We start from the raw sequence: 27604 nt of genomic DNA on the forward strand, positions 1-27604 counted from the left end.
ATGGCCAAAACGCACCCCTCGGGTTGAGATCCGCCAAGGATAGGTAGGGCCGAGCGGCATGCCGGGCGTGAGGAGGAAGCCGAGGCGGAGGCGGGGGGGGAAGGGGGAAAGAAGCAGCAGCCGAGGACGGAGTTTTAGCGATCCTGCCCCAGAGGATGCAGCTGTGAGTCAGACATCCTCCCGCTGCCGCCCGCCGCCACCACAGCCGCTGCCCCTCCCCGCCCGCGCCTCACGGAGCAGCCCCCGAGAGCAGCCCGGGCTGCTCCCCTCCTCCACCACCACCACCACCACCGCCCTATATCGCCGAACACCTTCTCCCTTCACCCCCCGCTCCTCATTCTCGCCCACCCCCGCCCCTCGCTGCGCTCCCTCGGCCGCGGGGCTGAGTTGCAAAATGGACACGGAGGGCTCGGCGGGCGGCGGGCGCGCAGCAACATCAACAGCAGCAGCAGCAGCCCACAAGCAAAATGGCGGCCGCTTGGCTTCGCCTTGGTAACCCTGCCCCTGCCAGGCGGGGCGGGTGAGCCCCGTGCAGGGGGAGGGAGGGGAGAGCGGCCGCCATTTTCCCCGAGAGGCAGTGACATAGAGGGGAGCGTAGGAGGCTGCGAGCAGGGAGACCCGGGAGCAGCGGCAGCGGGGTTTGTACGCAGGTCCCGAGGCAAAAGGCGCTCCCCGGCTAGCTCCCTGTAGGGTTCCGTGCGCCGAGCTGGTTCCTGAAGGGGGAGGGGGGGGGGCTCCTCTTCCTTTCCTTCCCTTTTTCTTTTTTTTCTTTCGCCCGGGTCTGCTGAGGAGGGGGGTGAGTCCTGCCCAGGGAAGGGACATCCGCAGTGGGGCAGCGGCATTGTTTTGGTCGGGATAGGAGAGGGGCTCGGCTGAGGGGTCCTGCTGCCTGGCCTGTGTCACCATTACAGGTGAGTCTCGGGTTGTTTCTGAGGGGTTTTACCGGGGGTGCCTCAGGGAGGGGGAGGGGGGGAGGGGGGGGGGCGCTGGGAAAAAAAAATAAAAATAAAAGAAAAAAGGGGGAGCGAAATGCGACGGGGACGCCTCGTTGCCCCCGGGGTGGCAGGCTCCCACCTCCCCCTCCGAAACGTGCTGAAATTCTCCTCAAGTTGTCTTCAATTCGCTTTTCCTTTTGTGGGGTTTGGCTCGAAAATGGCAGGCTGTCGCTATATCTTGTGAATATGGCGGGTTACTGTAACTGGAGGAGCTGAGGAGAATTTTTTGGCAGTTCTGCCAGATTTATGTATTATGCCTGGAAAAAGAGCCAGGAGGGGCTATTATGTGACAACGTACGCTTCCTCAGACTGGTGGTTTTTAAGAAGGGGTTTGTGTGTTATTGGCACTGCGTATTGAGTTTTATGAAGCTTAGGGAAGCCTATTCTCTTCCTCCATCCTGTATATTTTTGCTTTGTGATACTAAAATGGCTCATTATAGGCCTAATCTCGCTGACTTCCACACCCCCGCCTCCTTCTCTGCCTCCCTGCTAATATCTCAGCTTCGTGGTGTAACCTGGACGAACGGAAAGCTGTCCTAAAGAGTTTCTGTGCCAATTTAAAAGGGGATCATTCTCTCCACCCCCTTTCTTGAGGTTGTAAGTAGTTATACTGGTGCATCCCTTTCTTGCTTCGGTTTCTGTAGCCAGCGTTCGTGCTCCTTGGCTGGCATATTTTAATCTTCAGGAAATAAAGGCTGGTGGAGTAGACCCTATCGCTGCAGACATAGGGGAGGAGGAACAAACGGTTCACTGTGTAGTACTAAATAGGGTAGAGAAACATAATATAGTCTGATTATAAAGGTCCTGTATTCCCCCATACTTGGCCATTAGGGAACGTGCGGTGGCGAAAAGCCCCGAGGTCCCTAACACGGTACATACTACGTGTCGTTGAACGCAGAAGCTTAGTGCTGCATCTAGATTTAGGAATATTTTATACTGTTTATTTACAGTATCTTAAAGGAATAATAATGAAACGTTCCAGTTATTCAGGGCTCAGGTCGGAGAAAACAGCGATATATCCATGGCTGTACTTATAACACGTAATTAATTGATTATAATCATGATACTTTTGAAGTTACTTTTCAAAAAATGTGGAGCAAATTTTTTAATTTCCCTCTTTTGTCCTTTAGAGATTCTAAAAATGGCGGCCTCAGGCTGATGTTGTGGTAATCTAATCAGCTCGGGTCCTCCACACCCCATGCAGTGCGTTTGTCTGCAGCATATTAGAGTCTTATTCCGTGGAAATGAAAAGACCGTTCCCTTCAAATAATGTACAAAACATCTCTTGGCTTTACTGCGATTTAAAAATGCTGTGTTCCAGCTGATTAATTTTATTGGTTATGTGTGTGAAAGGCAAGTGAACGAGACCACTCCTGTCGGGGAGAAGGGGGGTGGAAAGAGGCAGCAGACTCAGGCGGCTTCTTTGAGGGGTGTGTATAGATTTCTCTAAGGTAATACGTGTGTCGTCGAATAATTTGGAAAAGCTCCGGCGTCGGTGGTGGAGGCTGTGTATCCGTCCGTCGCATTATCAACCTAAAAGCGATAATATTTTTCAAACTAAAGAGGAGATTAAGATCGCTGAAACAGTCAGCTAAATTCTTTGTGGAATCACATTTGTGAACGTCATGGTCATCTCCCAGGAAATACCTCTGCTGGACGTTGGGGTAGTAATTCCATATATCCGTAGTTCGAGAATACGAAAAGAACTTAATACGGACTGAAATAATGCATGCAAGATTATAACCTGTTACTCTATTAAGATGCAGAATTTCTTCTGCCACTGTAATCTTAGTATTAGACGTTTTCTTTCATTTATATTGCATATTGCTGTATAAAACGTGTATGGTAATATACGTACAAATAATTAAGTGAAAGTGCGGTGCCGAACCTCTAATTTTTTTCTGAAATGAAATATGAACCTTTTAGTATCACCACTATAAATATGTTTGGGTGGGGGGAAGGGAAGTCACAAGGATTTGTTATTCCGTAGTTGGTGTAGTGTACTCTGATACAAACTGTGGAGACTGTGAGCTATATGTTCAAACAACAGCAACAAAAAAGAAATTCATATTTGTCGCTTTGGTTTTTGTATGCCTGTCTTTAATCTTGTCGTTGGTTTAATGAGGTGTGAGTTCGAATTCTAGTATAGCTTTGGAACCTTCTGGATTTAAACAATCAAAAATAAAGTACTGAAATGGCAAAACTGTCTTCAGTCTCTGAAGAATTCGAATTTAGATACCGTTCACATACAGAGCAGCACTGATGTTGGTGTAAGGTATACCTGAAGTTCCACAGCAAGATGGTAAGACTTTCAGCGGTCCTAATGCGTGCTTTTCATGTGTTTTGAGGCCAAAGGCTGAGTGATTTCAACCACCAAGTGATGCATTAATGGTCCTACAATGCATGCTCCCATCTTGCCCTCCTCATATTATATGGACTTGATCTTTTTTTTTTTTAAATAAGCCATGTCATACTCTCATCTTATTAAAAAGGATAGTTTTAAAGACTTTGTATGAGCATTTTTAGAAAACTCTTGCCTTTTTCTTCTTCTCTTTCTAGGTTTAAAACCCCTCTTCTCTTATTTTTTCAACGTTACAACTTAGAGGGCTACACTGCTCTACTTCATGGCCTCAGTCATGTTCTTGGGCAGATGTCCAATTCAAGATTAACATTAGAAGAAACAATTTTGTACAGTTTACAGAAAGTGTCGCTGGGGAAAAATTGAGATCCAAAAATTGGAATACCCCAACTCAATTTTTACAACTTATCTCACAGATCACAAATTTTATGCGTTAGGGCCCTTTTGGGAATTTTGAAATCTTCCAGTTTTTCTGTGTGTTCTAGTGAGTCACTTTGTGACTCAGTTTCTCCATTTGTAAAACAGATCTGTGATCTGAAAACAGGCTTGTTTAAGGAGACAACATTACAAAGGAAATTCTGCCCTTATTTTTTGAATTCCGCTGATGTTGGTTGGTTAAAATATATTCATTAAAAATGAAATGTTCCCCCAACCTACTAGCAGAAGTTCTTGAAAGAGAGGTTGGAAATCAGAATTCTTGAAAAGGTTTCTGATTTACAAACGTTTTGTTACAAATGCAATTTTGTAAATGTTAAAATAATATGGATGTTACGCAAATGGTTTTAGCGCTATCTTCAAGCTCTTCATATCTGAAGGAAAAATCTGCTCAACTGTCATAACTATGCATTTTGGGTAAGCTTTTTTGCCATCTGGGAAGTTTCAGAGAGGAAAAAATACTGACTTTTAAAGCTGTAAGTATCCAGGGAAAGTTTCATTTAGTACCAATATTCAGATTACTGTTAGGAGTTGCATTACCTCATGTCTCTGGTTTGGTTTCAACACAACCGGGTTAATCTGTTGGAGTGAAATACAGAAAACAGCATCGCACCGAAGGCTGATCCCAGTTTGATTTAAGGACAGCCTTAGTTTTGTGCTCATGCTGGTTTTAGTAAGATTCCTTGTGGGTTTTAGGTAAGGAATGTTGTATGTTACTGAAGAATTATGCAGTTGTTTTAAATAGATGAATCTGTAAATGAAGCTCTAACAAAAGTATTCTGCTGTTTTCATATAAAATTCTAACAAAATTGAGTTGGGGGATGTAGATACGAAACGAAAGCCAAATCAGGCTTCTGGAGAGATCTTAAGGATATCCAGCTATGTTACTGGTCTTGTGACTTCCATACAAACGATCATTTGTGAATCTCTCAAAAGCAAATTTGGTTGGACAGTGTTTTTGGAGTAGGTACTGCTGTGTTCAAATGTTTCCACTGTACAAATAGTAGTTTCTATCGTTAAGAATAAAGCTTACTTTTTTTTTTTTTTTTTTTTTTTTGTACAGAGATACCTTACTTAGTTCATGTAGAATGTGGATTACTTTTTGGGTTTTTTTTTGAGTTCTGGATTATTTACAATGTTAATTGTGTTGGCCTTTTGAAGGGTGTGAGGTGAATGTGCCTAACTACCACTGTTCAGAGTCTTCTACTTAGTGGAAAAAAAAAAAAGCTTACCCATAAAAGTGAAGCTAATCACTTTCAGGATCCAAAATTCTGCTCATGACCTTCATACTACAAAAAACCCTGCTATAATCACGTTCAAAGACAGAACTGTTGTTACCTTTAAGGCATAACAAACAGCTTATTTAAAAGAAACCTTGTCAAGGTTTCGTATACTTGCTAGGAGATACTGAGATAATTTTTATTTCCTCTTACAAATCTTAATATATTAATGTGGTGTTAATGAAACTGGCAAGGTTTTAAGCTCTGCAGGTTGTTAGAAAATCTTAATAATTAAGGTTGTCTGCAAGCCTTTGAAGAGAGTTTTGTCATACAAAGTGGGTTCTTTAACATCTCTGGCTTAAATGGTTTTCATTTGTCGTTTTTTTTAGTAATTAACAAATTTGGTAAGAATTATGGTAAATCGGTGTCCACGCAAGTTGTGTGCTGCAAAAGTACAAAAAAAAAAAAAAAGAAAAGTAGATTGAAGTAGCATGCAGGCTGTGTCCTGTCTAGGTAAAAATGTGTGTTAATTTTGCATATTTTATTGAGAAAGCACTATCGTTCCTTTCATGTGATAGTTTACACGCTGCCTAGATTGAGATGTGGTGTTGTAAAACTTATATGACACTTGCATGGGCCCAGCAGTTTTGCAAATCAGGTCAAGTATGGGAATGCCAAAATAATACTGATTCTAGTTTAAAAAAAAATGTAGGTTTAGGTTAACATTTTTGAAAGATATACGTATTGAAATGCTCCAATGGAAGTTGAGGTTTAGACAAGCTTTTTTTTTTTAATTTTGCATGTCTAGTTGTGTTTTGTGTATTGCTTTATGCTATCATAGTCTAGGTAATCATTCACTTTTATATCCTTATCAAAAAAAAAAAGCCGTCAAGTTCAAAGAAGATGTGTGAGTAGATTTTAATGACATGATTGTAGCTTAGGTTACAACTTACAAAGAAGGACCTATAGGCTGTTTGCTGGTCTTTTTGTGTGTGTGCGCTTCTCATGAACAGGTTACATAGAAAATAATTAAATAAGTATCTTATATTTACAAAGTAAGAATTGAAAATGTACAAGAAGTGGTAGGTTTGGATCTTTAGCCTGAGGAGCTCTGGATATTTAAACTGGTTCAGTGTTCATTACTTTTAACTGTTCTAATTTCTCTAGGTCTAGAGAACTTTTTTCTTTCACAGTGGGTGATGCTCTTATTTTGCCTTGAGTAGACAATAGAGCTACCTCCTAATTAGCAATGGGTATAATGGGACTGTTTTTGTATCACAAGACAGCTGATATTCCAAGTCTAGACAGTTAATCCTGTCTTAACTGTTGGTTTCAATAAACTTTTTGAGTGAGAAAATGTTTTTAGTCACTACTACTTAAACTGAAGGTGAAGGCCTGAGAATTATAACAGCTTACTTAGGGCTTTTTGGGGAAGGAATGGAGAGATTACTCCTCTCAGTTGGTTTCTGAAGGTATAATTCTAGAACTGCAAGGGAAACGTTAATAGCTTTATCCATAACTGATTTAAAAATACAGTCATTACCTTACTGTCTGTAAGGATGAAGTTACTCCCTCAGATGCCTTACCAAGTAGTAATACTGCTGGTTGTTTTTTTTTTTTGCATACAGTCGAAATATTTGATGGGATTTTTTTGTGTTCATTTAATATATATATGTAAATAAAAAGTTGTTACTGTCATTGATTAAAAACAAACAAAAGCGCCCTGTGTAACATTCATATGTGCATTCTTTGTCTCTTGCTTTCCAGTCGCTTGAATCTTCTGCCATAGAGGCAATAAAAGACAAACTTTGCATCTTCTTTTTTCTCTGTTTGGCAATAGTATTCAAAGATGAAAGCTGTATTTTGTGCTTCTCTGGCTGGGCAGAGCTTTTTTTGCTGTGTTTATTCTGAGATGACGTATTTCTTATCTTTGTTACTACAATTAAGAATGCACACTGAGATCATGTTTGAAAACATAAATGTATAAAGTTGTAGGAAAACTCTGAATTTCTTCACGCAAATCAGTCAACATACTCTTGCAAGATAACTACAATTGAAAACAAAACATTTTCTGTTCCCTTTAAGTAGGGAACATCTTTTGGTATTAGACTGTTTTCTGTGGCTGCCTTTGAAGGGCCCTCTCAATCTGTTCTGTTGACCTCTCCCTCCCAAAACCTTAGTAAAGAGCTTTGCAATACTGCCGTGTCATTACCAAGAACATAGTCCAGGTTAACTTGTATAAAAAGAACTGTGTAAAAGATCTAACTGCTAGAAGAATGAAAGTTTGTCTGAAAGAGTGCAAATTTCTGACCTGTCTTGTGTTTGCATTCCTAAGCACGAGAGTAACAATCAGGTGAATGTCTACAAAATATTTACAGAATTAGAAATGGAAGCACTGTTGTGTTATTCATGCAAGTCAAATTCCATTGATAAGACAGGAGAACTGGTTTTGAAATCTACCAAAATGAAAGGTTGGACTAGATGACCTTAGAGGTCTTTTCCAACCTGAATGGTTCTGTGAAAACATGTCGAAGTAGAAATTAGTTTAGCTGAAATGTCAAATGTTGTGCAAGTCTTAACAACTTACTACTTGTATAGTAGGTATCTAATACGCAGAAGTAGGCTTCCAAGCCTACTTCCAAGCCTTATTAAGGTGGCACAGAAACATAAATTAATAATTTTACCTGATGTCATAAAGGCAGCAAAATAGGTTGTTGAAACCATTAACTATTGCAAATATGTATTTGAAATATGTATTTGCAACCACATGTTCCCCTTCCACCCCCAAAGCCATACTTCCTTCTTGGAAGGAATACTGGGCCCTAGAGTAGAGTTTAGACCTTCCAGTGATTGACTCACCATTCAGTGCATCGTTATATTTATTTAAAATTATCCTTGGCTCTTACACTTACAGATGTTACAGCGTATGCTTATGGAACACTGTGTGCGTGCAGACACACTTTACATTCTGAAATGTTTGTTAAGAATAATAGCTTACGGTAGCAGGTGTAAATGGTGTTTCTTGGAGAGTGATTGGTAAGTGACATTCAAATGCCTGCATGTTTAATCAACGGTTATTTGCTGCTTCACAGTAGATAGAGAAAAATGTTTGCTGGGAAACAACTGATGCAAATAATAGCTTAAAGATACCTTTACTGGGAAAATTATTTGTTAGTTTTCTTAATCTTCGAGTTTTACATCTCATGATGATATAGTGCAAGATGTTAGATAGCTGAGAGTCTAGTGTATCATTCTCCAAGCAACAAGCAGTACTACTATCAAAAAGTGGTCTTGTCTTTTATACTCATTCATAGGATGTACTTGTATTTTACAGCTCCTCGATTCTCCCCTTCAAATAACTGTGAATGTTTGAATGGGTAGGCTTTTCTGTATAGAGTCTACTTTAAGAAGTATGGTAGGCAGGTTAAATGATTGGCAGCTGATTTTCAGTTTGAGGGTTGGTTTCTGTAAATAGAAAAAAGTATGGTATTTTCTGTATGCCTCTTCTGTTGCCACTTGTGTTCAATAAACCAGTTTCTGCTCTTTAACTTACTCTATACTTTATAACTGCATTTACCTTTATTTCCCCTCTACCACTCATTCTTTTTCTCTTCCTAGTCCCATATTTTGTTTAACTTCCACTGAAAGAAGAAAAGGAGGAGTGAAGAGAGAGAAGAGGTAAGGGGGAGTCTCCCACATGCTTTAATGGACTGGCATAAGTACCATCATCTCAAGAATATGCAGGAGCAGTGCTCTTGGATGAGATAGCCTACAGCCAGTGGAAGCCAGTTCTAATGTATGGCAGAAATGTTGACTGACAGACTCATTCTGGGTTCACACTTAGAAGGACAGTTTTATTTTCACCAACTAGTTAGTGCAATGTAAGCAATGACTTGAAGAATCGATGCTTGAATGACAGAGACTCAAGTTTTTAATGCATGAATCTTGAACACCAGGGAAGAAGCAGAATTTTTTTGTTCCATACCCCAAACTCAGGACCACTTAATGAAGTTGGGTTGTCATTCTAAACGTGACTGGGGTCTTTGATTATAAAGTGTTGTGTTTATTGTATCAGGATGCTCATAAGTATTTCAGTAATCTTCTTGCTTTACCTGGTTTGTTTTGACTGTATATTGGGGACTGGATTAAAAGCAGAGCGGGAGGAAAAGCAGCCTCCCTCCATCATAGTTTGCCTGTAATGGCCTTGATTCGTAAACAAGTTGTACTGACAAAGACCCAATGATCATCAGACGAACAAATAGCTTTAAAACAAAATCTTACAGAGTTAGGAACTTAGTGCCTTTGAGATCTCCAAAGTTTAATGAAAATCCAAAAGGGGATGGATGCAGCTATGAGCATTGTCCTTCGAGAGTTAGGGAGAAGCAGCATAATGATGTTAGCCACTGTTTGGTGTGTGTCCTGCAGACTCGTGTGTGTAACTCCAAACTAGCCGTAGAGGTACTTTTGTTTGTTTTCTTTTTTTTGGCTGCACAGCAGCATGCGAGAAGCAGCGGAGCTGGACCCGACTACTGACAGCGCACAGGTCTGTGGCTGGCACAGGAGAGGATTGAGGGGCTTGTGGGTGAGGCCAGCACCAGTTAACATTACTTATGGGGAGGACATTGCTGTGAGAGAGATACAGAGAACATGAGGTCTGTGAGGATGTTTGGACACAAACTACAAATGCATAGGGAATCAGATTGCTTTCAGAACAAGGTGTTTCTTCTGTGTGGTGTACAGGAGCTGGTCATTAATGGATCCTACAGTGTATATGGTATCTGAGTATGCCTATCATCTTTTTTTTTTTTTTTTTTTTTAACCTTCTTACTTAATTGTCTTTTTGTCTCAGCCCAGATTTGAAATAGACTGCTAACTTCTCTGTTAGGTTACCATAGAGAGCAGCAAACAGTCAGCAAAGGTCTGAGTTTGGAGTCATAGTTGTTTCTGTGAAGCTGCAGCATGCAGGCTGTGATGTATCGCTTGGGAGCTGGATATCCCTCCTAATCTCTTAGTAAAATCTATACTATGGGGAAGCGTGTTGGGGGAAACAGAGAAGGAACTTCCTTGTGGGCAAGATTAGTCATTTATTCATGTATTCTGCTTCTAGGTCTGATTAAAGATGTGTTATCTCCTTAGAAACAGCCAGCAATAAATAAATATTCAGATTACTTTGCATAGCGTAAATACATATATCATACGTATGCTAGGTATATTTGTTCCAGATTATTTTGCGTGTGTAGACACATTCATAAATCTGTATACACACAGAGTAGTTAACCATTTGAATCCTATCTAGCATATTCCATTAAAATGTTAGGTTTCTATCACTAGTTTTCCGGATAACCTTATTATTGTATAGGGAAGGCTTCAGTGCTCAGAGCAGTGGTAGAAAGTAGAAATTTAGTCAAACACAAAACTTCCTTAGTAAAATTTTCTTACTGTTTTTCTCTCTTCTCCATGTAACCTTCCCCCCCCTTCCCCTCCAATCAACAAATAAAATATTTAAAAAAAAAATAATTAATCAACTTGCAGGCAGGGAAGCAGAGTAGGAAAGCTCTTTTTGTTGGCTCTGACAGTTCAGGACAGAAGTCTTCACTTTGCATTGGTGGACTGTGACACACTGTAATGATAAGTGCATTGTTACTTTGCAATTTCTCCTGTATAGGTTGTGCTAAAGCATGGGTATATCGACTTTTAGATTCATTCTTGTGCATTTTCTTTGTGGAAAGGGTGGTTCCCATGATTGCAGGTTCAAATTGTTGGTCTGTAAATCTGAAGGCAGGCATGACAAGAATTGCTTTTGTTAATGATTGCAAAACATGTATATACATATGATGTAATTGAGGAGAGGGGGAAGGAAAACGTTTGCATTGCGTACTCAATAAAAGGCAAGTTACATGTAGAAGATTATTTTTAAATGCTGTCCTCGATTCTGTTTATTGCCCTTTTTGCAGTACTTGTAATAGTATCAATTTTAAGATAACCGAGTTCCTGTGTGTTATATTGAGTACCAGCACTTCAAAAATGTTTTTAACCGCTTCCCCTTAGAGCATTTTAAGGGGAAAGAAGGCACCAGTGTATCATACAGATGAGCGTTCCTGGCATGGTAAGAGAATCAAACACCACTATTTGTTGGTATCTCTGATGCATGAGATGACTTCTGTAAAGAGAAGTCAGGCGAGGTCTGACAGTACTGTCTGGCAGCTCTTTGTCTTGCTCCCAAGACCCTGTTGATGTGGAAACCTGGAGTTAGTTTCAGAGCACTTCTCTGCCGCTGTGTGGAGCCAAGCTGGGCTGGTGGTACGATGAGTTTTCTCCTGGGAGCAGAAGCTGGAATTTTGGTTGGAGCTTAGTGCTGGATGAGTACAGTTAGTTTTTTACATTTAGATGGACTTGAAGTTGTAACCAGATCAGCGTTGTGTGCTGGTTGAGCTGAAAGGTCTTGCTTGACTCAAGAAAGTCATGCAGCTAGCTTGTGTATTTTGTGTTTGGTTTTATCTGTAAATCTGATAATTCTTCTCCACCCTTACTCTTCTTCCTTGGTCCATACAAGGGTACTAAATCAGCTGTGCAGATAAATAACTTTGTCTCAGCAATTTCATTTGTTTGCTCCAGTAAGCTTCAGTTTAATTCTCTCAGATCTGTACACACCCCTGGAAGAATCTTAATACGTGTGCTGTCTGTATTCTGATACCTTAATGCTGCTCCAGGAAACTGTTCTGAATGTTTTGCTTATAGTTAAAGGGTGAGAGGCAAGGTGTTTACCTGGACTTTTAGTTCAGCAAATTAGACCCTCTTCTATAGTTCTTTTCAGAGGAAATAAGTGCTGCTAAAACATGGGGTGAACTAACACAGACTACAACTTCTCAGATATTCGGGAATGACAATTCTCAGATCTTAGTTATTTTATTAAGCAGAGGTAAATTATGACTTTTTTTTCATATTTGATATGTACTTAAAGCTGTATCACTTCTAAGGAAAGACAGTTGGTATATGTACATAAGTTAGAAGGTTTTGATTAATTTTCTCCCCTCCCCAGTTATGTATATTTTGTATATGACCTTGTGAAGATGTGGAGCAGACACAGTATAGAGGTGGTAATTAGGTTAGCATATTAATCTTTGCAGTGATGTTAGTTCAGGATTTTGGGGTAAAGTTGCATGCATCAGTGTTAAATCTAAAATATCTTAATCCAGTGCTTTTTCCTCTCTTGAAACAGCCAAAATTATGATTTGATTTTTTCATCTTTAAACTTCTGCTCAGCATGTGCAGAGGCCCTGATAATTCCCTGGTAATTGTCTCCTGCAGAGACATTGTGTGAAATCCCCAAGTCTTGAAACACCTAAAATGTGTAACTGCTTTATTTTTTTTTTCCATCTTGTAATTATCTGTTGATAGATGCTGACTGATAGAAGCAGTTGGTAGAAAAATGTATTGAAGAACTTCGAGTGCATAAAGAAGTCGTACAAACAGCCCAATGAAAACATGGAAGAAAAAATAAAAATAAAAAAGACTTGACATGCTTATAGTGCTAACTGATGGGAGAAACTTGAATTGCTTTAGCAATCAACTTACTGAGATCGATGCAGTCGTCTTGTGCATGTTGAAAATTCTTCAATCTTGAGCTAAAAAATAATGCTTGCTTAATTTATAATTTCACTGATGTCCCTTTATAAATTGGAAAATAAATGTTGTATTGCACCTCTTTGAATTCTATTCAAGTTTATAATGTGTTTTTTACTGAACTTAATGTTTGTCCTTGTTATTTATCACATGGTAACAGGATATGGAAACTGATTTATGGGGAAGGAAACACAAGAAACAATGACATTGTGTCTAATAAAAAAAAAAAAACAAAAAAAAAAAACAAACACAACCCACAACTGAAATACACTAAGTAGAATGGTAAAAGCAGGTTTTTCTCCAGCCCTTCATTTGGTTATTGCAGTGTTAGGACTGACTGTGGATTTAAAAAAACAACTTGCAATAAGTATATGAGATTGTCTTGATATTCTGGTGCTGCCACCAACTCTTACCTTTAACTTTTTGCATAAGTGTTTTGCATCTGTGCACCCAAATAAGAGCTGGAGCATGCTTGTACACTCAGCTTAGGTTCTAGCAGGCTTTTTAGTGCTACTGTTTCCTCTTCTGAAAAAAAGGTGAAATGTGCAGAGGTAGGCTACTAAAGTTAGCAGATACCAATGTGAGCTGTGCCTTTGTCAGTATAGCAAGTACTGTATGGTTTCCTCTGACTTAAAAACATACTGTGTTATTAATAAAAAAAAATAAAATATCCATAAGTCAGAGCTTTCCTAGATTTATATTGTTGCTTTCTTGTGGAATATAAGTACTGGGAATTCAGCTTCTGAACCTATGAAAGTAAATGCAAGTAAAATTGAACAAACATGATTTCCTACTCCTCCCCCCACACTCTCCTCTCCAAAAAACAAACCAAAACAAAAAACTTTACATGGAAAATGTCGTGGAAGAAATTATCTGGACTCCTGACACTTAAAGGATGATTGATAGCTGGGATTATGAAACCTTGTTGGAGTCATCTGGGCAGTTTGGCTAGGTTTCAGGTTCTTATTTTTCAAGTGTGCTTTCTGTCTAGGTGATCTGTCATCTGCTTGTTGCCTGAAGCCATCCTCTGGAGCTTTTGATGGTCCCCAAGAAACAAGTGTGGGGGGAGGCTGACAAAGTCGACCTGCGGTTGGTCTGCAGCCAACATCTGATCAGAACTGGATCTTGTATAGTTAGGTCCAAAAATACTGATGTAATTTAGGAGATTACCCATTTAACTTCTGATCCAAGAGTCAGGCCCTGTGTAGTTCTGTTAGTTTTTTCCTTTTCTCCTCCATATACCAGCGAAAAAGTTATGTTTTTTCCTCTGCTGTCACTTAATTGATCTTAGAAGGACAAGGCAGAAAGGAAACATGTGGTCTTTGTTAAACCACAGAATAATGTTGTGTAAGTGGAATACCTCAGGGATAATATGTAACTTATTTTCTGTTGTTAAGTGCATAAATGATGTTCTTTGTACAAAGCCACACAGATGAAATAATTTGGCCTGTATTGTGCTCTTACACTTCCGCTAGTAGAGGACAGGTCATTTAAAAAGACCGGTTCTGGGACCATAAGCAAAGTAAATCACAAGAAGTAGTGATGAAACTTCAAAGATCTTATACTCGATAAGGCAGTTAAGGCAACAGAGTGATGAGTGCTCTGTAGAGAGAGAAAGAACTGCCAGAGGAGATGTAAACCAGTGCGATAAATAGTAAAGGGTGCTAAGTTTCTTGCAGGCCAATGCTCTTATACAAGTTACATTTTAACCAGATCAAACAAAAAATCTTTATAAAGATGAAAATCATATTACTAGGACAAGATAGGCTTATTAGCTGCAATTAAATAAAAGCAAGATTTCCTCAAATAGGGAAAGTGTTTTCATGTAATAAAGTTGTGCTATTAAGGCAGCAATGAAAGAAATGACAAATATCAGAAGTTAACAACATTCTTTCAGTGGTTATGGAGTAATATCACTGGAAGAGTAAAGAGGGCCCCAACAAAATTGGAAATAGTCTACCGTTGAGTTTAATGGGTAGATGAACTGCTTTACCTGGTGAAGAGCTAATAAATGAAGCTTTTGTGTAACACCTTTTTAAATATCTGGGCCTGAAATTAACTTGACAGACCAATTTGGTCTTTCAAACTTCCAAGTTCATGTGCTACTTGAAGAAAGACTTTGTTAAACAGCAAGTTTGTGTATATTCTGTTTGGGTTGTAGGAGGTCGTCTTCTCTAACACCCTTCTTTCCACTCTCCCCTGCCAATTTTTTTAATGAAATGCACCTATGAAAACAGTGTTTTGGTTGGGTTTTGAAGGCCCCAGGTAACAGATTCTAAGAGTTCTGGAAGAATGACCTCATGGAATCACAGAATGGCTTGCGATAGAAGGGACCTTAAAGCCCACCCAGTGCCACCCCCTGCCATGGGCAGGGACACCTCCCACCAGCCCAGGCTGCCCAAAGCCCCATCCAGCCTGGCCTTGAGCACCTCCAGGGATGGGGCAGCCACAGCTTCTCTGGGCAGCCTGTGCCAGGGCCTCACCACCCTCAGAGTGAAGAATTTCTTCCTAATATCTCATCTAAATCTCCCCTCTTTTAGTTTAAAGCCATTCCCCCTTGTCCTATCCCCACACCCCTGACACAGAGACCCTCCCCAGCTTTCCTGCAGGCCCCCTTTAGGCACTGGCAGGCTGCTGTAAGGTGTCCCCAGAGCCTTCTCTTCTCCAGGCTGAACGCCCCTAAGTCCCTCAGCCTGTCTTCATGAGAGGGGTCCAGCCCTCTGGTCATCCCCATGGCCTCCTCTGGACTTGTTCTAATCTGTCCGTGTCCATCTTGTGGTGGGGGCCCCAGGGCTGAACACAGTAAGCAGATTTAAAATAGATGGTGAAATTGGAAAGTACTGCATTATGATAGCAGGTAGTATTTTATGAATTATCTAGAATACCAAGCTTCAAAGGATAAACAATCACTTTAGGATGAATAGGAAAGGTTCCCCAATGATTAATGTATGTTCTGAACTGTCCAAATACTCTCTAGTAAAAACACTGGGAATATTTTAGTGTCGTGACAATACTTCTAGTTCTGAGATGACAGAAAATCTTTTCCTTCATCTGAAATCTGGTATCAGTGTTGTTCCTCATTTGATAGTCTATAGGATCACATTACTAAGTGTAACAATTTATCCTGTTGCTTTTTTTTTGCTTTTATGGGAATTTGTTGAGGATGAGCTGTGTTTGTTTGAATTACCTTGGCTGTGTAGGTATCATGAGCTGGTGACTTTAATTCTTCTGGCCTTAGCTAGAGGCAGAAGAAAAGCTTTGGAGGGCTCTGTGCGTGTGTGTGGTGAAGATCTGAAATGTTAAGGTAGTGAAAAATCATGAGGTAGCCTCCCAGTCTTGTTCCATTTCCTCTTAAATGAAACAACCTGTGCTATAATGCTGTTGGGCAGAATGAATCTGAGTTGATCAGGTATTTAATTTCATTTGGTGTCAATTAGTGCCTTAAGATTTTTGAGTGAATTCTGACTAAGGTTTAAGGATGTCAAGAGCTTGCAACAGATGTATCTCAAATCTCTCAGCTCTGCTTCCACCCTTTCCCCACCCCCCTTTTTTTTTTTCCTCCTTACAAGAGCGATGTTGTAGTTGGTCAGAGATCAAAACATTAATCGTGAATGGACCACATGTTAGCAGTGAGGTTTTTTATCTATACATAGGTTTAAAATCTGCTTTTTTTGTTACTTCTTTTAAAAGTTCATTTTAATCTCACGTTTGGTAATCGCATCTCTTCATGTTGTTGACATGAAGGTAGTTTGAATATGTGATGATAATGATTGGGTAACCTCGGTTTTATGCAAGTTTGTAGATGTCATAGCACACAAGGCAGCTGGTTTAGGGTGGTTCATCACTTCCATCGGTATCCCAGGCGTTTTTGGCTCTATTAATTTCCAGTTGTTATTCTGCCTGGTCAGAAGTGTTTAAAGAAAATCCAGTTTAAAAAAAAAAAATCATCACCAAAATATGTTTTGATTATGAGAAACCTCAGGGTAAATGAGGATCTCGATCCCAGGCTCTGGTGTCCAGCGTGTCTTTTAGACCTACTTTATGACACAGTAAAAATATTTTATGGAATGTCCTAATGACAGGCCTAAAACAAAAAGCCCTATTATGGTAAGGATTTGTTAGCATGGGCGAAGCTGCAGATGACGGGGCATCGACCCTGTTGTCTTAACATGTGCTTTACATGGATTAAACAAGTTCATAGCTTCGTTTCAGCTCACAAATAGGAATTAATTTAACTTTGTTCCTTTTTCAGAAGGGAGCTAAATGGAAAACGAATTTTGCTTTAAGTTGTTCATAAGGCTTTCTTTAAGCCTTCAGTTTAAGGTTCCTACCCTATGAGTAAACCATGCGGCAACAGGATGAGCATTCACTTACACGGTGAGAGGGATTTGGAGTTTTTTATATGCCTGCTATCACTCCGTATCTGCTTTTGGTTTAGCAGGTTTTTCTCGTTGCTTCTTCTTGAAAACAGCATGTTTTAGCCTTCAATTTTAGGCATAGCCTAGCGATATGGTTTGATGTTTGTGATACTTGGTAAGGAAATGCTCGGTGGTAACTTGAGGAAAGCAAGATAACCCAATGGCTAGTTGGCCCAAGTGCTTTCTAGTTCATTTGGTGACTCCTGTAATGGGACCAAAACACAACTGCTGCTGTCTTGAGGAATAATGAACTGTAGGTTTAAACACTGAGCATGCCAGGGTGTTTGATACGAACTGCCAGACTTAGTAATGAGATAAATTTTTATTTTTGATAAAGACTTGATGGCATTTCATTCTGTAGAGATGTTTGTCGTTCATCCCTTGGGGATGGTTAACGTTGTAGATGGAGATACTGACTTGAGCAGCAAAAGGAGCAAATTCAGGTTTCAAAGTCTGCAGCTCTTTTCTGAAGAATCCTTGTTAGAAGCACACCAGTTTCCAGTTGAGGCCGGTTAGCTTTTTCTTGGCGATGTAGTGCGTTTGGCAAGGAGGAGTGTTAAAATATGTTGATCTCAAAACTGTCGGGCTTTCATAGACTTGAGCTGGGATGGAACGCTTTGTCAGATGGAAGAAGTGTATTTATTAAATCATTGCATGCTTATTGCTGGGTGGTCTCTGTTCTGGCAATTCTGGACATACGGGAAGGACTTTGCAATACTTCGTTATGCAGGTAGTGAAGGTGGGGGCATTTTGCTTCAATTACCTGGCTACATGTGGAAAACCTCGTCTGTCTTAGATATAACAAATACATCAGTTCTCTAATCTCTGAATGGGGACAGATGAGGTGCTATGGCAGTTTGTACTTCTGTGCTGTCTGCCATTCTGCCCTGCCCTACAAGAGGAGTGGGAGACTGGAAATAACTGCCACATAGGTGGGATTGTTTTATTTACTTGCCTGAGTCAAAGCAAATTGCATTATTGCTCTAAAAACTACCGCTGATTCTTTTTTGTTTGTTACTTTGGCCCCCGATGTGTACAGTATCTTTCGCTGGTGATCCATTAAAATGAGATTGAAACTGTCACTTCATATCGTTCGTTATTTGTGAATCATTAGAATTATTTTGGTTTAAAAAGATGCTGAATGGAAGTTCTGGGATGGTTTCTCATGTAACGTTTAGGTTGTGTTGTGAACATTGGAAGTTTTTGTGTGTTTTATATGTGCAAAACAAGAATGCTCTCTGAGAAATACCTGAAAAATTCTTTGACCAGATTTCTGTTGAAAGTTAACAGCAGCTGGGCTGTGATGAAATAGAGCAGTAAACAAGTGTACCTGATGTTTATCGCAGAATCATAGAATGCTTTGGGTTGGAAGGGACCTTAAAGATCACCCAGTTCCAAGCCCTTGCCAAGGGCAGGGATGCCACCCACCAGATCCAGGTTGCCCAGGGCCTCATCCAGCCTGGTCTTGAACACCTGGTCTGAACATGTTTGGTATGCTACCTATAAAGCGAGTCTTTGTCACTTCACTGAATGTAATGAATGCATTTTAGTGATCACCAATCTGAACAATAGCATTTTAATTAGTTTGTAATACTTTAATAAGCTTTGAGATCATCACAAAGTGTATTTGATATTAACGGCTCTTAAAGAAAATAGAACACTTTATCTTCCTTTTGCTTCTATAAAATAAAGCTGTTGAAATGACTGTTACTAATGGTAATTTTACGTATGTGATGTAAATTGCCTGTTTTAAGATGATCCAACTCAGTCCTCTTATTTTATTTTTTTAACAGGGTTTGTGGATGCACTTAGATGTTTGCAATGAGCACTGTGGCTGGCATGCCCCAGTGTTTTGGATACCAATGCATAGGACTCTGTAGTAATCGAATTTATCAGAAACGAACGTCATGAGCATAGTGATCCCATTGGGGGTTGACACAGCAGATACTTCTTATTTGGAAATGGCTGCAGGCTCAGAGTAAGTATATTAACATAAAGAGTAAGTTTTCTGGTTTTAATTGCCTATTTTCTCATACTGAGGCTTTTTAATACAGTTGGAGAAGACTTATCAGTCTCTAGTTATACTGGATTTGTAATAACTTCTAAGTCAATTTCTTTCTCTTTAAGGAGAGTAAAGGAGAGAAGGTAAACTCGTCTACAGATGCATGTTTTTCTTCCTTATCAGACTGAGAAATGCAGATACTGCCTGATTCACCTTTCACGTTTAAAATATTTTACTATTTCAGTTTTCTTAACCTGTGTTTGAAAAATAAAAACCTTCCCATGTTGGGGTGGGGAAATCTGGCATGGTAAATTGCAAAAAAGCAGTAATAATTATGAAGGTGCCTTTTATTTTTGAAAGTTAAAGGCCTGTCTTAATTGTCTAACACTATGTTTTCGCAAAGGTATTTTATATGGAAAAATCATCAGAAAGTAATTTGGCAATTACTCTTTCAGTTAGAAAAATTGGATAGCCATTTATAAAAGGTTGCAAAAAATCCTTAATTCAAGAAGCTTTGCATGAAATAAGCAGAGTGTTTTTTAAATTTTATTTTTGCTGCTGGCGCCTGAGTCTACAGAGTATAGATGAATTAGGGTTTAGGTGTTGTTGGGCTGTGAGTGGAGATCTTTCCTTTTGGGTAAACACATTTCCATGTGTGTAGCATCCACCTGGCTCTTGAATGTTATGAGAGAAGAAATAACATTTTGATCAACTTGAGAAGTAAAAGACCAAGACGTTATTATTTCTACCTGTTTATATAGGACATCATCCCATTTAGCTCTGTGTACTTCAGAGCAGTATCTGGATTTTTTTTTCCTGTTTCCTCTGTGGCTTTTGTGTTAGTAAAACGTGACAGATGAGTTGTGAAAAAGTGGGTGTCAAGACAGTAAAAGTGATGTTAAAGATCAAGAGAGTTTGTGTAAGCCACACTAAGGTTTGTACGCTGCCTTGTGTAAATAGAGAGGGGAAAAAAAACAGTTCATTTCTTAGAGCAAAAGCTGTTAAATGCGTCATTTATATTAACTGTTTGAGATGCTGTTACTCCTTGCTTTCCTCTGAGTACAGACAGCCTTTAGTAATATTTAAGCCACTTACTTTTTCTGGTTAACACACAAACGTCTGTTTGCTTTAGATATTGAAGCAATGGATTAGACTTTTTTAAAATGCTTTCTTAAAATCTCTCCATAAAGCAAATAAACTTCACAAAGTGGTCCTTCATTTAACAGGTGCATTGAGTAACCGCTATCAGTAAAAGTAGCGTGCAGAAAATCTTAGCTTGAGAGTGCGTGCTAACCTAGTAACATTATTCAATGCAAGATGTCTTTTCTTCCAAATACTGAAGGAAATTTGTCACGCACTTAAGATCTCAAACAGCTTTTTAAAAGGATGTTTCTTTCCTGTGTTTTCAGTTGTATGTGAGGTTATTTCAATACTCTATGTGACTAGAACTCCTTATCTAAAGAAAACTAAAAAATATTTCTTTGAAACTTTGTTGCATTAAAGTCTTTAAACTTGCTTTGTTGATCTCTTTCATAATCATGAACACTGGTTTCCGTGGTGCAGAAAATGATTTTAACTCCATGTTAAATAATTCAGTGTGAATCATTCACAGCTCTTTTCATTATCTTTTTCTGTGGATTTTCATGTTTCGAGGAGGTCACAGTTCCCGAGGTTACTAACACTACTTGCAGACTCAGCAAGCCATGCTGAAATTAGGATAAATAAATACAGTTGTCAGTATAAACAAAATAGTTCACTGTGTTATTTGCTTGATACTGTGGCATGGAGACCCAGTTAGGTGCTGCTTCTCCTCAGATGTTGGGTGACTGTTAGCAGTTACTTTCATTAATATAATCTCTGAGAATATCATTGCTGAAAAGTAGCTAGTTGCATGATTAATTTATGCTGATCTAAAAGCCATGTCCGTGTCTAAAGAAGTGTGACACAAAACTGTGTACCTAACAACTGCATAAGCAATTTAGGTAACCTTTTTTATCACTGTTTATCTCCTTTAAGTGTACTTTTTATGTCTTCTTCCAAGGATATATTGGGCACAGATAGTATTGATAGTGATCACAGATAGACCTTTGAGCAGGTTCTGGGGTTTTCCCAGGTGGGAGGAGTTGGACTTTCTTCACGGTGACTGACAGGTCTGATGTTGCTTCATCAGTCACTGAAGCGTGAGCAAACACAAGAGAGAGGGGGAATGACAAACCTAATTATGTAGGAGAAGGAGCCCTAGAGGATAAAACATGCTTTAAAGTAAGGGATTAGTGTGGTGGTTTTTTAATGGTGGGTAGTTTATCTGTTACATACAGTTTCACTTACATACTTTTAATAAGGAGGCCAGTAACTACTGGAGGGCCCCAGGGGTCAATACTGGGACCAGTCCTGTTTAAAATCTTCATTAATGACCTGTACACTGGGGTACTGTAAGCTGGCAGATAACACAACTGGGGGGAGGGCCTCGTTCACCAGAGGGCTGTGCTGCCATCCAGAGGGACGTGGGGAGGAAGCACTTCTGTGCTGTGTGGGTGACCGAGCACTGGCACAGGCTGCCCAGTGGGGCTGTGCATCTCCCTCCTTGGAGACCTTCAGAAGCCACCTGCACATGGGCAAGTGGCTCTGGGTGGCCCAGCTTGGGCAGGGGTGGGAGCAGCTGGCCTCCAGAGGGCTCTGCCACACCTACAGTTGTGCTGTGATTCTGTCAAATAGGTAGGTGGAGAAACATAACTCCTCCTTGAAGGTGTGAGTGTCTTCTAAATTGGGTGCAATAGCTCCTCTTCTGTTACTTGAACCTAAATTCTCCAGGGGTAGATTGATCTTCATTATGTCACCATAGTCAGAGTCCTTTTTTTTTGTTGTGTGTGCATTTCAGTGAAAACTTTACGTGTAATAGTATGCAGCCTGCACATTGTTGCAGCCCAACAAAGCATTATGATCTCTCTCACACCTGTACCCCCACATCTGTACATTTTGCCTTTATTTTTGCTTCACTTGTAAAAGGCTTTCTAAAGCTGAATACCAGTCACTTTTTAAGAGAATCCCTCTTTTATCATTAAAGACCTTGTAGTAATATACAGAGCCAGCTGTTTTGCCAAGTTCAATATGTGCTTCCTGACTGAAGAGATTGTTAGTGTAGCTCAGTGTATAAGATACACCATCAATAGCACTGTTCTTCTCTTAATATCTGTATATACTTTTTGGAGAAGGCCCTTATAATGTATGAATGTACTTTGAACCAAAACCCTACAGTGTATCAATCATTTTATCGAGCTCAATATCCAGGAGAAAAGGTTATGAATGTTTCAGTATTAAATAAAAATCAGGAAGAACTTAACCCATTAGCTGGTGTTGAAACAGGGATTATTTTTTTCTAAAGTGTCATAGGAGAATGGGGAGGTTGCTGGTAAATGGTGTCAGGCCAGCATTACCTGTAGGGCCTGGTATGGGATGTTTAGGTAGCAGTTGGTGGTAGAGAATTAGCGCTCAGTTTTCTGTTCTCTAGGTAGCTAAGGCCATCTGATGTGTTTGGCTAGGTGAAGTGTGTTGAAATAGAAAATGTTATCTGCTTTTCATACAAAATAAATTATATTCCTTTATCTGAGCTGACCTTCAGCCAGATAATGCTCAGGTGTGCTGGTACAAAGGAAAAGCAAACCCAGACTCCCTGATTAGACCAAGCCAACCTGGTGCATGGCAGGCTGCTGTTGCTGAAGCATGCTTGGAAGCAAGAAGTTTCATTTGGAGTTTTAAAGGTGTTTTGGGAAGTACTGTTAGCTAACCTTCCTAAGGGAAGCTTTACAGGATGACAGTTTCAGTTTTAATGAGATTGTTTTTCATTTGAATACTGAAAGGTTAACAGAAGAGGTTGAGGGCCCCAGATTCCAATGACTAATTTTGGTAGTCAGAAACTGCCACCTTTTCTTCTGGAATTACTGCTCAGGCAGAAACAAAATGGCATTTGAGAGCAATGGGGTGGGGACAGGGGAACTTTTCTAAAGACAAATTTACCATTGCTTAGAATGATTTGTAGTTTATTCCCTTAATATAGGTGAGCTATAAGCTTATAGGGACTGATTTTTTGTGTGTGTGAACTGATTTCCTGTGTAGCCCATTTAATTTTTCACTAATGCCATCTGCTGGCAATGTGCAGAATATGTTTCAGTTTGCACTGTACTGTTAAGTAGAACCACTAGGAAGTAACCCAGAGCATGAGAGTTTTCAACTGCAGAGTTGAAATTTGAGTGGTTCTTAAAAGAAAACATAGTATCTTTTGATTTTTTCACTTGTTTTCAAGTTACAGGAATGTTTCAAGTCATTGCAAACTGGGAACATAGGAGTATCTTTGCTTTTTTTAAGGGTCCTTTCTGTTGTGCTACTTCTAAATATTTAGCGTGGTTTTGAATTGCTAACCAAAACACCTAACAAACAGCACTTCAGCAAAATGTCATGGTCAGTGTATCACAGTAATAGTTGTTTGTTTCAGAGCATGTTATTAGGATTTGGGTATAATTCCAAATATACCATATTCTAAGATGGTTTTGATGAAAACTGAAAATACTGTACCATCTCCTCATAGTTAGGGTACAGCTGTTTGAGGTAAGGCTGAAAAATGTGGCATGCTCAGAAGAGTGCCAAGCTTGATATTTCAGTTTGGTACAGAAGTGGTTTAAGGTCAAAGAAAAGAGCAAGGAAAACATCAATGTTCTTTCAGATCTGAATGCTTCCTCTTTCTTCTTGAAAATTTGCTTTTTCAGATGCCGGTAATAATGCCAGTGGAAAGATCGGGAGCAGTGGGTGTTTTTTTTTGTTTTGTTTTGTTTTGTTTTGTTTTTAAAGGAATGCAAGCATTTGTTTAGGGTATGACTGAACTACCCAGGATGTATACTTGCAATCTTTAGCTTTGTATCCTATTTTTTTTCCCTTCATCTCCTTTCCCTGTGTTGTCCTCTCCTGCATTTTTAATAGTCAGCATACATAATAGTTTTGTCTGCAACCAAGCATGGTTGCAGTCTTCTAAGTCAGGTACTTAGACGCTAGCTCCAAAGTCATGTTCTGAGTGTTAGAAATGGTTCAGGCATGTAAGTGGTAGAAAGATTGAGTCCTGAAGACTAGATTCTTGGGATAAAGAACGTCAGTTTTAAAAAAATAAATAAATAACTGAAAGTAATGTCTAATGCTTTGAGTGTACAATTAAGAATTTTACTAAGAGGTGTGCCCCAAATGTTTGGGTGGGGAAAAAAGCTTTCCTGAAAGCTAATTCTGCTTAAATACTGCCTGTTAAGCCTTTTTTTTTTTTTTTTCCTTTTTAAATATGAAGGCTTAGTTGTCTTTGCTTCTCACCCAGTTTTCTCCCAACCCATTTTTGTTTTTTCTTGCTCAGATGAATGTTGTGCCTTTTTGGTTTTAATCCTCCACTCTGTGTTCTACAGGTATTAAAATAATTAGGGTTAATGGATTGTATTTATTTCTGCATTTCCTTTTTAGAAGCTTAATGCTTTTGCTTCCCACAAAAGTTATGCCTCTAAATTTCTAAATTTTAAAGTGCTTCTCTTAAGTGGTTTCTAAACGGCTAGTGTAGGTAGAAATATATTTAAGGAGTAGGGTCTTTTGTCTTGCTTCATATTTTGCAAGAGTGCCTTTTAATTTTGTAGTCAGTTGATGAAATATGTATGGCCTCCCTTTTTAGGATGTGTGCTTCCTTTCTTGTATCTTTCGCTGAATGTTCACCTAGTGAAGTATTGAGGGTATCGAGGGCATGTTAAGATTGATTGATGTGTTTATTGGATGGATAGTTGGCTCTTGATTAATTGGCATTTGGACTGGCAAGATCCTAGAAGTATTAACTAGGCAACATTAATAGTGTTGATTACTGCCCAAATGCATTGTACACCAGTGCAGGTGTGGTCAGCATATAAAGGCAAATCTGTGGGAAAGACAGTTTTTTTCCAACTGGTGTCCTTTTGATTTTTTTTTTTTTATTTGGGCTTGATGAACCTGGCTGCTTCTGGGATGTAATTCCAACAAACTCTGATAAAAAGTACTTTCCAGCTGAGAAGTGGTGTAAAAAAAAGAAATGAGGATTTTTCTGGGTTTGAGATAAGTAAGGGCAAGTGACTTCAGAGTTGGTTTTCCCCTCAATCTACTGTACTTACAAGCTCTGTTTCTTATCTGCTAGTACTTTGTGTGATCTATACATTCCCCTACCAGGCATGGTGACTGTTAGAAACGTCAGTATTTTTTAAGACTTTTTTTCCCCCCTGAACTTTTGTGACTAATGTCTTCTGATGATAGCATTTTTAACTGGCGATTCTTTGTACACAGTAAGATTACAAAGGGAAAAGCTAATGAGAAGAAACAGGCTGCTAAAGATGTTAGTGGGACGCTTCCAGTTCTGTATGTTCTTCCCAGGAAGAAAAATTATATTCTTACAGACATGTTAGCAGAAAGCTTGAGTTGCTGGTGTCTTCTTAAATCAGGCTTGCTTCACTTCATGGCATACTAAAAAAAAAACCTTGCATTTATATCAATGCAAGAAAAACACGAAGAATGAGAAAAACGTGAATTTCTGCTTTAACTTAGAATTCAGAATGACCAATTTTAAAACATCAGCTCAAGGAATTACTGAATCTTTGTGGGGAAAAAGATTTGATGCACAGTGAAACTAAAATTAGAAAAGTACCCACTTGGGCTCAACTTGTGATGCTAGTCAAAAGCTATTTCAGTTTAAAAGATGCTGGTATTTCGCCCTGCCTCAGTGTTTAAAAAAGCCAGAAAATGTAATTCTTAATGCAGCTAGGTGACTGCATTAATTTAAAGCTTGTACTGGTGTGATTGGATTGCATGGTGCAGTGCAAAACCAATAAGTTAGTGACACGTGAACTGAGAAATTTCTTGGATTCAAAAAGATACTCCTGTTTTAATATTCCTTTACCCTTCTCAACTTTTGCGTTGTGGTTTAGTATGTATAAACCATAGTTCCTCTATTAGAGGTGACACTGCCTTTCTCTACCAAGCTTCATCTAGAAAACGGTTCGCTTTTTCTTTCAAGGTAAAAAATAAATCGATGAGTGCCTTTTTTAGATTTGTCCTACTTAAGGTTTCTGTTTGCAGAAACAGTGCTGCTGTGGGTGCCGGTTCATGAAGATGTTGAGAGTCATGTGCTGATGCTACCACTAGATGTCTCTGCAGAATTTCATAGTGTCTGTGCTATGTGGGGCTGTGTCCTCAACGGGTTGCAGTTGTGTGTATTGTTGCTTCTGTCTTTTGTCTTAATTAAGCTGAAGTCCTTTCTTTAGCTTTTATTGCAACTCGATAGACCTGTGCATACTGATCGATGAGTTCCTGACAAAGTGTGTAACCTGTATTTCTGCCTAGATTTGCATGTTCTGTGAAATTATTTAGCATGTACTCTTTTTTTAAAAGTTTTGTAGCTACAGAGGTATAAGTTCTCTGCCACTCTGGAAGCTTCCTTATAGATTAAAGAAAAGTGCTGTTTTTTTTTTCTAATTGGGTAGCTGGGGGAGTAAAAGTGGTTTTGGTGGTGGTGATTGTTGTATTCCTGATCCTTTTTGTATACTCCTTTTTAACAGGAACAGCCTGTAATTACTTAGCAGTTGTGAAACAATTATCATAACTAACAAGTATATTGACATAACATTAATAAATTACTTGTATTTATTTGTACAACTATTTATTATTCTTCTGTTTTTGTTTTGCAGACCAGAATCTGTAGAAGCTAGCCCTGTGGTAGTTGAAAAATCGAACAGTTATCCACACCAGTTGTATACCAGCAGCTCGCATTCACACAGTTACATTGGTTTGCCCTATGCAGTAAGTTTCGTGCTAAATATGGTAAAATCTGCTGTTCTTAAATAGGAAAAACTCCTGATTCATGCTTATAGTTTTGTATTTTATTGGGAGCTGGGTAAAATGCCTAAAAATAGTTGATTAGAAAGCTGAATACAGAACATGGTGAATTTTATGTAAAACATAGTTTAGAAGGTTAAAAAAAAACAAAACAACACACACCAAGAATGAGCAATGACAGAAATAAGTTTAAACCTAATTTTAAAAAATGCACAGAACTTCAGAGACTTCTTATAAAGTTAATCTTATACTTCGGCTTAAATAACCATCATAATGTCTGACACTTAAGAGCTGTAACTTACCTTTCAAAAAAAATCTAGGACCATAACTATGGTGCTCGGCCTCCTCCAACGCCTCCAGCTTCTCCTCCTCCATCAGTGCTTATAAACAAGAATGAAGTAGGCATATTTACCACTCCCAACTTTGATGAAACCTCCAGTGCTACCACCATCAGTACGTCAGAGGATGGAAGCTATGGAACTGATATTACCAGATGCATTTGTGGCTTTACACATGATGATGGATATATGATCTGTTGTGACAAATGCAGGTAATGAATATTAAATGTATTGAAAAGGTAAAATGACTTTAAAGCTGCATTGACAAATTGAGTGCAATTAAATGGTGTTTTAACAGTCTTGATTCATAAGACAGAGGAAACTTCCTTAATCAAAACAATG

General features: G+C 39.2%; 1 protein-coding gene across 12 annotated transcripts in view; it reads left to right on the forward strand.

Moving 5' to 3' along the window:
• The first annotated feature begins 24 nt into the window (after positions 1–24).
• Positions 25–27604, forward strand: part of KMT2E (lysine methyltransferase 2E (inactive)) — a 73451-nt gene continuing 45871 nt past the window's right edge. For 5 of the 12 annotated variants that reach the window (XM_027463723.3, XM_072032335.1, XM_072032365.1 and 2 more), the window contains exons 1-4: positions 27–911; positions 18844–19028; positions 26777–26888; positions 27245–27474. In XM_027463723.3, the coding sequence (XP_027319524.1) occupies positions 18958–19028; positions 26777–26888; positions 27245–27474 (413 nt within the window). In that variant the 5' untranslated portion in view covers positions 27–911; positions 18844–18957. Of the gene's footprint in view, positions 912–8627; positions 8688–18843; positions 19029–26776; positions 26889–27244; positions 27475–27604 lie in introns of all 12 variants that reach the window. The other 7 variants (XM_027463702.3, XM_072032297.1, XM_072032449.1 and 4 more) reach the window with 5 other exon arrangements.

Source organism: Anas platyrhynchos, chromosome 1, assembly GCF_047663525.1.
Source record: "Anas platyrhynchos isolate ZD024472 breed Pekin duck chromosome 1, IASCAAS_PekinDuck_T2T, whole genome shotgun sequence".
Taxonomy (NCBI): domain Eukaryota; kingdom Metazoa; phylum Chordata; class Aves; order Anseriformes; family Anatidae; genus Anas; species Anas platyrhynchos.